General features: G+C 43.2%; 1 protein-coding gene across 3 annotated transcripts in view; it reads left to right on the forward strand.

The window, feature by feature from the left end:
• The window catches only part of tshz3b (teashirt zinc finger homeobox 3b), a 49,012-nt gene extending 37,848 nt beyond the window's left edge, over positions 1-11,164 (forward strand). For 2 of the 3 annotated variants that reach the window (XM_042484550.2, XM_042484542.2), the window contains one exon: positions 5,736-11,164. In XM_042484550.2, the coding sequence (XP_042340484.2) occupies positions 5,736-9,388 (3,653 nt within the window). In that variant the 3' untranslated portion in view covers positions 9,389-11,164. Of the gene's footprint in view, positions 1-15; positions 2,942-5,735 lie in introns of those variants that run through there. The other variant, XR_015777269.1, reaches the window with a different exon arrangement.
• The last annotated feature ends 377 nt before the right edge of the window (positions 11,165-11,541 follow it).

Raw genomic sequence — 11,541 nt, forward strand, 5'->3', positions numbered from 1 at the left:
GTAAATATGTTACAGGTCCGGTAAGTCATGTAGCCGGTCCAGGGAACAGCTCCATTCATCAGGCGTCTGGGTCGATGGAACACCTCTCGAGATCGATGGCACGCCTCACCAATCCCAAGGCGCTCACTGCAGACAGCCATGCCCCTTTAACCACCCTCGCTGCACGCACACACACACACACACACACACACACACACACACCCACACACACAAGCCATCCCACTAATTTGTCTGCGCATGTCAAATTGCAATAATTAAGTATTATCGATCTCAGATTCAATTAACTTCATTAATGTGGGTTGCACCAGTGATTGGGGAGGGATGAAGAAGGGTTGGGGGGGGGGATTATGGGATCTCATCAAGTGGAAACTGGCAGCATGGTGGATGCATGTAACACACAAACATGTACATCTACAGTTAAATGTGAGAAAGTTCAAATAGGGGTTGCTTTTATCTCAGACATGTCTTAAGCATTGTTTTAACAAAAATGTTTCCCTACATGAGACTGATGTGGACAGTCTGTCTCTGTCTCTCTCTCTCTCACAAACAAACACACACACACACACACACACACACACAGAAACTGCACAGTTTAAGCAGAAGTGTAAACAGGCAGCGCTGACGTGCCTGTGTGTCTGATAGGGCTGTTAAGTGGTTATATAAGCATGATAAACTGTTTCCTAACATCATAACATCTGCAGAGTGCATAAGCATTTCCTCACTTTGCGCACAAACGGAGACTTGGTTCACAAACACAATATTTTTTTTCACTTGTAAATCCAAAACGTCCATTTGCTTTTGTTTGGCTGCCTATTATTAGAATTATTTGCTATTATAGCAGCGATTTGTAATTTTGTTCAGATGTCAAGAATCATTTCCGAGCCCTTCGAGCTCTCCCGGAAACAACTGTGGCGTTTGCTAGCTCTCCTCCAAATCAGCAATCTCTCCCGGCCCCCGAAAATGAGATCAAACCGCCTCTTCCACCCTGCTGACAATTCATCTGGAACTCTTTCTCCCTCTCTCTCTTTCTCTCTACTAATTAAAAGAGCACCTGCATACCTGGTGTGTTTGGCCCGTGCTTCTTCTACTCCAGCGTATTTTATGCGAATGTGTGTGTGCGCATGTGTGTGTGTGTGTTTCTCCACACTTAACTCCTGGGTCATAGTGTTGTGAACCTTGCAGCCTGGACCTAAGCCAGTAGCCTTGGGGATCATCTCTGCACGTTCATGATTGTGTGTGCAAGTGTGTGTGTGGCCCCAGTTCTTGACTTCCTTCCAAGCCCCGCCTCCCTCCTCCTCCTCCTCCTCCTCCTTATCCTCCCTTCTCCTTCTCCTCTTCTCTCCCTAGTCTCTTCTTTTTCAACCACATTTATTCACATCTCCTGTCATCTTCTTCTGTGTTTTGCATTATAAATTATGCCGCAGCTTTATTTGACTGCATCAGCTACAACAATAAATACAATAATGGAAAAGGTGTAGATGTCTCTAAATTCATAAAATCATATGCTGTGTCAAGTTCTGGCCAAAGAAAGAGAGGGATTATAGGCTATATCAGTGATTCCCAACAATGGGGATATGTGAGATCAGAGTAACTCAGCTAATTTATGAAAAAAAAAACAAAAACAAAAACTTGTTACCCAAAAAAAAATTTTGGGGGGGAAAATAAACACATTTTTTAAAAAATGTATTCATTGTTACAATAAATAATAGGCTACTAGTGACTACAGACTCACACACACACAGCCCACAGCACACACACTTTAGGTTCATTATGTGGTGTTATTGAGCAGCCCTGTCTATTAGAAATTACATTTATATACTTTTTATTTAAAGCAGCAAATAGTTTCTCAGGAAATGTAATGCAGATTGCATTATGTCTTCTTTTTTTAACATAATGAGAAAATGTTTCATATTAACATACCTGGCAAGCTAAAAAAAAAGTGTTGATACTGCATATTCACTGACATGTGCAATTCAGTTGTAGGCAATCTATTAATATACCAGTCAAAGTGACAACATTATTTTTTAAAACCTATTTCTTTTAAATTAACATTTATCCACTGTCACAACAGTTCCCTAAGATGTATTGTCTTGTTGCCTAAACCTGAGAAAAGAGTCTGTTCTTATTATTAAAAAGTAACCAAAATCACAATCTTCCTCTAACCTTAATCAAAATTCTGTTTTTGCCTAAACCGAAAACAGAAGTCTGGACATGAATGTAGAATACTAGTGTCATGGTCCTGCACTTTGTAGGCTCCGCATCCTTCCAAACCAGGCAACAATTTAATTGCCACAACATAATTAAGAAAGCAGCTCCTCAAAGGTCTAGTGTGTAGGATTTTCAGGGCAGCAATCAACAGGGTATTTATTTTATGACGTCACAAAACAATGCAGGCACCAGTAGTTAAACCTGAACTATCTTTGCGGCTCATTCAGTGCAAGCCATACCATAACACTGCACCAATTAAATGTCAACTATTTCCACATTTCAACATCCTCTGCCTCAAATAAGTCCAGAAATCAGTCGTGCGCTTCCTGCTCCATGTAGGTGGATGTAGCCTACACACTGAGGTTTCATTCAGCGCACACTGGTCTTGCTGGCAAACACAATTTTCTCCCTGATCCTCTGCATGTGTCTCTATACATATCACACACTTGCAGGTACACAGATGGGCACACACACATACACACACACAAACACATAGCGTGTTCTTATCACACAAAGGCAGCTAATTTGAAGCGGAGAGCGTACGTTGTGTTTTAAAGGAGATTTCACATTGATGTTTGGCCTTGATGAGAGCGCCGGGCTGCTGTGTTCGGCTGTTTCCTCAGCCAGAGCATTGTTCTCTTAAACAGCTGTCGTTTTGGCTGATTCAGAACAGATGGCATGTACATGTGGGTCTGCTCGGCTGCACGTATGTGCAGGCGGGTGGATGTGTCTCCGAGACAGGGTGGAGGAGAGAGAGAGAGAGAGAGAGTGAGAGAGAGACGGGGAGGGGGGTAGGAGGAAGCCGTAAGAGAGGGGTGTGTGTGTGTGTGTGTGTGTGTGTGTGTGTGTGTGTGTGTGCGCGCATGTTTTATGTCCATAAATGTTAAACCATGCAGCTGAAACAGATCAAGGTTTTAAGATAGTTGTAAATCAGTCAAGTAAAAGACAATCCTAAGTGATGTGGAATGATTACAGGTCATGTGACTAGGCAGTTTTTAAAAAAAAAAAAAAAAATCACACATAACAGCATCAAATATAACAGAATGTGTTTGAAGTGTTTCAAATGGATCCTTTTTGTTTGACTGAGGGCTGGAGCAAACTGCATGTTCCACACACAAGTTCCTAAAATCGCCTGAAGGCAACGAGTTGTTAGACTACAACAGTTACAGTACAACTGTGTGTGTGCCTGTTTGTGTGTGTGATGGGCTCTGGGATATCTGTGTCTCTGTGCATCTGTTTGTCCCACGGTGGTGTCGTATCATCGCCAATGGCAACCAGTAGCCTGACAATGACAGAGACTCCTCTCCGTGTTGCTGCTGATGTGGTACCAGCTCATACACAAATACGCATACACACTCCTTGCAGTGCTCAGTTAGAGATGGGAGTTAGCAACACCTGAAGTGTGTTGTATGATGTAGTTGGCAGGCTGCGTAGGTATTACGTGGTGAAAGCCTGTATTTTCCGTTGTTTTCAGGCCCACATTTTCACATATCTGTCGGCATAATCTTCAGTTTTGTGTCATGATTTTACGGTGTATTATCATCATAGATATAACACAGTTTTACCATTTAACTATATTTTTGTTGTAATTTACCCTTTGTGTGTTAGATTCTGGTTGAATATGTGCTTCTGTGCCACACCCGTCCCACTGACCTGCTCGCTCTGTGTTTACATACCAGCTCAGATGAGTGATGGCCTGTTACAGAAAGGAATGCTAGGCACAAGGCCACTAACGTCCACACACACGCTCATCTTCTTTGCCAATGTAGTTGCTAAAACAAGAGTGCTGTATATGCATGGGTGTGCTTCAATTGTAATTCAGAAATCCAGGCTTAATTGCAAAATGTGAGCATGCAGCATTTCTCGTGTGATGTTGTTTTATCCCTTTGATAGACTTATTAAAAAAACAAAACATTCATAGATGTACAAAGAGGCGAGACTGCGATTTGTCTTGATACGTATTTTCTCTTTATGATTTCCATTGTATTATTCTTAAACTAGAAGGATTTGAATATAAATTGAAAGCCTCAAGCCCACTCCCCGAAGCTAAACTGTAAATAATAACTCTAAACTTTTTTCTAATCTTTGGTAATTGAAGCAAATGGGTTTTGCGGGGAGAGATTTGTTGCAGGCAAACGTACATACATTCATTTTTATTTACGAGGAGGCGAGGGCTGAGCAGTGTAATGAGTGAAAATGCATGCTTAATTTAAATGGCGAGTGTGTCTGTTAGGGAATGCATTAGAGTCTGCAGAAGAAGCGTAAGACATATTAATTGACAGACAGGAACCGCTGTCTCCGAGGTTGATACAAGTAATTTATTACTTCAGAAACGAATGCCACCGCCAGAATGTGCTTCATTAATTTCAAATTTAGTTTTAATTTCAAGCTGTTGCCCCTTGAGAAGAATAAGGTGGCAAGTTCTGTGTGAAGAGACATTTTTCCCCCTCTTCCCCCCTCCCTCTCTCTTTCCATCCTCCATCTCTCTCTCTCACTCTCTCTCTGTCTCTCTCTCTTTCTGGCTGTATCTGATTTTCTGCAGTACAGAACAAAGACCTGGGGGTGGAGAGAGAATGGAAGGGGGCGGTAACTTGATTCCAATTTGATAATAATGTCAATGTTAAAGGCAGAAGTTAGAAAAGAATTACCGCAACAGTTTATGATAGGAAATACTTGGTCTGTGAATGCCATTAAATGATTACTCCTTTTGACTAAGTGTGAAGTTGGCTTTGGCAGTATGTAACATTTCATTCCATCATACCCTCCTAAAATTTCACCTGGGTACACAATACATAATGGTATAATTGTGCAGCACTGACACTTATAATCTAATAGAAACCTACAAAATGTTAAGAAAAATAATATCCTCATGCCTATTTTCCTTATTAAACAGAGAAATAAAATTGTACACCTTTGACTTCTACTTTCTCTCAGACTCTCATCAGAAGTCTGATGTCATCATAAAACACACTTCATTCAAAACAAAAACAAACAAAATAAAACTCAGCCAAACCGTCTTCGTCACTCTTGCTAGTAATCTAGTTAGTAAGTTCACTTTTCCAGAAATCTCCAGCTCGTGTTAGGTTGAAATAAATTCTCAATTCACCAAGTTAGATGTCAAAAACATGCCGTTATGCCATACAGCCTCTGCCGTTGCTGGCCAGCTGTTAAAAGTCCTGTAACTAATCCCTCCACAGCTGCCTGTTCCACCAATAGAGACTGCAGACTGAGCTCTGGTGGTGTGTGCTGTGCACTACTTACAATGAGTTTGATAGTAATAGGAGCACCTGTATTTATGATGGTATTAAAAAACATAGCTTTTGGATTTCTAAATACCCTGGTAAAACGTAATATCGTGATGCCCCCTAAGCCTAGTGTGAATGTCAATATCTTGTATTTCTATCATTTGGCTTGGTGAGGAAAAAGAAGTGCAGCATTGTTGATCTCCATCATTAGATGTGCTGTCAGTATGATTCTAACAAATCTCTCTTTCTCTCTCTTTGTTTTTCTTCTCTCTGCCTAAGCAGCATATGTCCCTGAAGATGAGAAGGAAGCAGCCCTATTGGATGAGGACCTGGATGGAGATGACTCAGCTCAGGAAGGGGAGGAGCCTGCCGCCAAGTTCCTGTGTCAAGACAAGGACTTCCTTCTAAAGGACAGGCCAGGATCCACTGGCTTCCATGACTCCCCCAATGCTGCTGACTTTTCTGGTCAAGAGCTGGACAGTGAGTCTCACCTGAGTGAATCCAGTGACAGAATGTCTGATTTTGAGATCTCCTCACTTAAAAATGAGGATGATGTTCTCCTTTCTAAAGACCCCTCAAATGCCCTGTCCCTGTCTTCCTCGTCTGTCATGATGGCTGCTGCCAATGCTGCTGCTCCTGTAAGTGGAGATGAGGCCATATTAGCCACAACAGGGTCTGTGGCTGACAGTCTGGAGAAGATGAAGGCCATTTACACCTCCTTCCTGACCAACTCCTATTGGTCCACACTGAATCTGAACCTGAGCCAGCCTCCTGCAGAAAAACCCCCTCGCAGTCACAGCAGCAGCAGTAGTAGCAGCAGTAGCAGTAGCTGTGGAAGTGGAGGCTATGACTGGCACCAAACAGCTATGGCTAAAACCCTCCAGCAGGCCTCACAGAACCACAACAACAGACTGGGTCTAGTTCAACATCCCCCAGTGGCTGTATCTACAGCGTCTACAGAACCTAACCTCTTTAGTACCGTCCAGCTGTACCGGCAGAGCTCAAAGCTGTACGGCTCTATATTCACTGGTGCCAGCAAGTTCCGCTGTAAGGACTGCAGTGCAGCATACGATACACTTGTGGAGCTCACAGTGCACATGAATGAGACAGGCCACTACCGCGATGATAACCATGAGACAGATAGTGAGGGTACTAAACGGTGGTCAAAACCCAGAAAACGTTCCTTGCTAGAGATGGAGGGTAAGGAGGACGCACAGAAAGTTCTGAAGTGCATGTACTGTGGGCACTCCTTTGAATCCCTTCAGGATCTAAGTGTCCACATGATCAAGACAAAACACTACCAGAAAGTGCCTCTGAAAGAGCCTGTTACACCAGTGGCAGCTAAGATTATCTCCTCGGCTCGAAAGAGAGTCCCTATGGAACTAGACATCCCTAGCTCACCAGACTCTAATGGAGGCACCACACCTAAACCCACCTCCCTCAATGACTCTAATGACATACTCCAGAAGGTCACTAACCCTTACATCACACCTAACAACCGCTATGGACACCAGAACGGTGCCAGCTATGCCTGGCAGTTTGAGTCCAGGAAGTCACAGATCCTCAAATGCATGGAGTGTGGTAGTTCTCATGACACACTGCAAGAGCTTACCGCTCACATGATGGTGACTGGACACTTTATTAAAGTCACCAACTCTGCTATTAAGAAAGGCAAACCCATTATAGAGTCCTCCACCCCAACCCCTACGCCCAATTCAACAGCTGAAGAAAAGGTCCAGTCCGTTCCCCTGGCTGCCACAACCTTCTCCCCTCCACCTGCTCCGGTGCCTCCTCCAACCAGCATCTCCCCCACTGCCATGGTTGTGGAGATAAAAAAGGAGGAGAAGGAGGAGGAATGCACTAAAGAGACCATTATCAATAATGGTAATCTCAACAAGGAGAAGAAAGTAGGAGGTGAGGAGGAGGCTGAGGAGAAGTTTGATATTTCTTCAAAATACTCTTATCTGACTGAGGAGGATCTGGATGAAAGTCCAAAAGGGGGTCTTGACATTCTTAAGTCCTTGGAGAACACAGTGACCTCAGCCATCAACAAAGCCCAGAATGGAGCTCCAAGTTGGGGTGGATATCCCAGTATCCATGCAGCCTACCAGCTCCCAAATATAATGAAGCTCTCACTAGGCAACTCCGGGAAGAGCTCTCCCCTTAAGTACATGTTCCCTGGGGGTGAGATTCTCTCTCCAACTGGTAAGATCCAGCCTCTGGTCTCCCCTCCCAGTCGCCAGAACTCCCCGTTACCCAAAAACAACTTCCATGCTATGGAGGAACTAGTCAAGAAAGTGACAGAAAAAGTGGCCAAGGTAGAGGAGAAAATGAGAGAGCCCAGTGGTCTTGTGAGGGAATCTCCTTTGAGACGCACCACGCCCTCACCCTGCAACAGTGAGGCAGGGGACTCGGCCCAGGGAGAGTCGCCCAAAGAAAATAGAGCAGGAGGCTGTAAAACTCCAGAGAGTACAAGTGGAGCTGAAAAAGCAGTAAGTGATGGAAGTGGAGCCAGTCACAGAGATTCAAATGGAGATATTTCCATAAAGGAATCTGTGGAGAATGGAGTGGAGTCTGCTGCTGTGACATCCCCCCTGCCTGCTTCCCTGTGTGGCAGCACAGCTATCATCACAGACCATCCACCTCCGGAACAGCCATTCGTCAACCCTCTCAGCGCCCTGCAGTCAGTAATGAACGTCCACCTGGGGAAGGCCGCTAAGCCTGCCCTGCCCTCCCTCGACCCCATGAGCATGCTGTTCAAGATGAGCAACAGCCTGGCAGAGAAAGCAGCAGTCGCTGCTTCCACCCCACCAGCACAGACCAAAAAGCCCAGTAATGACCGCTTAGACCGTTACTTCTACCAGCAACATCTAAACAATGACCAACCCATAGACCTCACCAAAGGCAAAAATTCTGACAAAAACAGCAGTAGTAGTTCTTTGGGTTCTACAGCGCTTTCTTCTAACACCACCACCCCATCCTCAATTTCTCCCTCCTCCACTGTCACTATGACCAAAGCCTCAGCTGCAGTAGCTTCCTTTATGTCCACATCCCCTTTGAGAGAAAATGCACTGTCAGACATATCCGACATGTTGAGGAACTTGACAGAAAGTCAGACTGTCTCCAAGTCCTCCACACCTACCAGCTTGTCCGAGCGCTCCGACATTGAGGGCGTCACACAGGAGGAGACGGAAGATGTTTCACCAGCCCAGAAACGTAAAGGCCGCCAGTCCAACTGGAATCCTCAACACCTCCTCATTCTACAAGCCCAGTTTGCTTCCAGTCTGAGACAAACAAGTGATGGCAAGTACATGATGTCGGACCTGAGCCCACAGGAGAGAATGCACATCTCCCGTTTTACTGGCCTCTCAATGACAACGATATCCCACTGGTTGGCTAATGTCAAGTACCAGCTAAGGAGAACCGGTGGCACCAAGTTTTTGAAAAACTTGGATTCAGGTCACCCAGTGTTCTTCTGCAGTGACTGCGCCTCTCAGATCCGCTCACCATCCACCTACGTCAGCCACTTGGAATCCCACTTGGGCTTCCGTCTGCGGGACCTGGCCAAGCTTTCTGGGGAGCAGCTGCTCAGCCAGATTTCGCAGCAACATCATCAACAACGCCACACCAAAGGACTATCTGAAAAACTGCTCTCTAATCTTCACCCAACCAGTCACCCTTTACCCTCCTCTCTACCCACATCCCTATCCTCTTCTGTACCAATCTCCCTGCCCTCGTCCTTAACCACCTCTCTGCCCTCAACTGAATCTCCATCACCCTCCCCCGACGATGACGACAGTGGGGCAATGTACCAGTGCAAGCTCTGCAACCGGACTTTTGCGAGCAAGCATGCAGTCAAGCTTCACCTGAGCAAGACTCATGGGAAGTCCCCTGAGGACCACCTCATGTATGTGTGCGAGCTGGAGAAACAGTAGCACTGGCTGAGGACATTGCTGCGTTCTTTTGTAATGGCTCACTGTTTCTTGCTCTGTCTCTCGTAAGCCTTTCACGGACATTTCTTTCAAAGAAAAGAAAGGATTATTAACATGATGGAACTGCACAAAGATGCCATGCAACTACTGTTTTGAGTTTTGGCACATGGTTTTGAATTTTGTGTTGTAGCAGTTGTTTTTTTCCTTTTGTCGCTGTGTGAGGTAGACTCACTCTGCCCCAGGACGCTCAATTTTAGTGATCTCCTTTGACAGGAATAGAGTGACTTTTTTTCAAAATGTGCAGATGGAGGCTTTTGTCAGTGAGAAGATACAGTATATGAAGGTTTAAAAAAAGAGATTCTAAAATGAAGTGGTGTGTATTTTGAAACTTGTGTAAATGGAATTAAGTTACTTTATATTTTGACATCACTGGGATGTGATAAGCTGCATGCATAAATAAAACAGTTTAGTTAAACATTTTCTAACTAAATCTGGTGCACTTTTCATGATTTTGTTTTTCTTTTTACTTAATTTGTTTTGTGTTGTTTTGTCCACTCTCCCGCTTGTTCTTTTTTTTATTAACATTTTTTTTTTTTTTTTTTTGCTGGAGTCAGCATTTAAAATTTAACCCTCTGAGTACGTCAAAGCACTTCTACACCTAAGATCCAAACACTATTTACCCAAGATTTGTGAATTATTGAAGCTATTGTGTGAATTAGACAGACAGTATGTGCATTGTATCTGCAATGCCTGCTTCCCAGACATATAGTATGTCTGGGATAATCCTAGACATGAAAACATTTTTTTAAAAAGCAGATTCTCTATTCACTGCAAGGTTTTCATCTTGGACTTAATGTTTGTTTGAGATATGTTCGCAGGACTTGACACAAGCATTGTAGCTATGTGGTTAGAAAAAAAAAGAAAAAGAGAAAAAAATGTACTTTTACTTTGGTCGATCAGGGACCTATATTAATTCAGGTCTGTGTAAAATATGTACATAAAAAACATATTAACTAATTCCTGTCTAAATTATGCATAATTTCTATATTTTTTAATTTAAAAGGATTATGACTATCTGCTGGTGCACAGTATATGAAGACATAAATAAAAATGTTTTGCACAATAGTTTTATAAATGTGTTATTTAATCAAAGGATACGAAAAAAAAGATAGGTAGCAAAAGGATGACAACAGGTGAATCTTTTTATTCCCAACTCGTGCTCAAAGGGTTAAAGACTCTTTTTACCAGACACTACTCTACATGTGCCGCTGTATGAACACTAAAAAGATAATAAAGGTTGTACAAAAAAGATGTTACTTTATAAAGATATTTCACATGTAAACTGTTATTTATAAGCACTCTTGGTTGTTTCATATCGTTGAATGCCTTTTCGATTGGTCCTATTTTTTTTTTTTTTTTTGTTCTGTCTAATTACTCTGCCATGATTCCACACTGCAGCTTTATCTTTTTGGGATATGAAAGGTAACCATGGTTACACTAACCTCTTGAGTGACAAGTTCTGCTACATTTTTGGCAGTTAATTTGCTGAAGTAACTGACAGCTGCCAGGGTAGAGAAATAAAAAAAAATCCTTATGTGTAAAATATCGGCATGTAAACAGCACAGATACTGTAATGCATTCTGTGCCGTTAGTCTTTTTCATTTCGTTCTTTCGTTTTCTGTTGTTGTTGTTCTTGACAATGAACCCCCATTATATGACTTCATATAACCTTGTTTTCTACTGCAGCATTAAAAAAAAGGAAACTGTTTTTTGCAATAATGTGTGTATGCATCGTGTGTGTGTCATGGCTATCAATTATGTGTGTGCTGTGCAGTCCCTAATGAGCACATTAGACTGGGAGTGTGTCAACGTCTGTCTGTGACGAGCTGCATACTAGTTTACAGTGAGTGGCAGCAGCGGGGCCATGTGGGAGACAAACACACGTGCACACACACACACACACACACACACACACACACACACACACACACACACACATCCAGACATATAAACAGACACCATCATTGCTGGGCTTTCCCAGTAGCCTCTTCTGTTGTCCTTGGCTTAGACTGAGGCATATACTGCATATATAAGACACAGTTTGCAACAAAAGGCCTCAGAAACAGTAAACAATCAAATGACAAAAAGTTGTTTTA

The sequence above is a fragment of the Plectropomus leopardus genome, chromosome 1, assembly GCF_026936395.1.
Source record: "Plectropomus leopardus strain MGB_pleo_1.0 chromosome 1, ASM2693639v1, whole genome shotgun sequence".
NCBI classification, from domain to species: Eukaryota; Metazoa; Chordata; class Actinopteri; order Perciformes; family Serranidae; genus Plectropomus; species Plectropomus leopardus.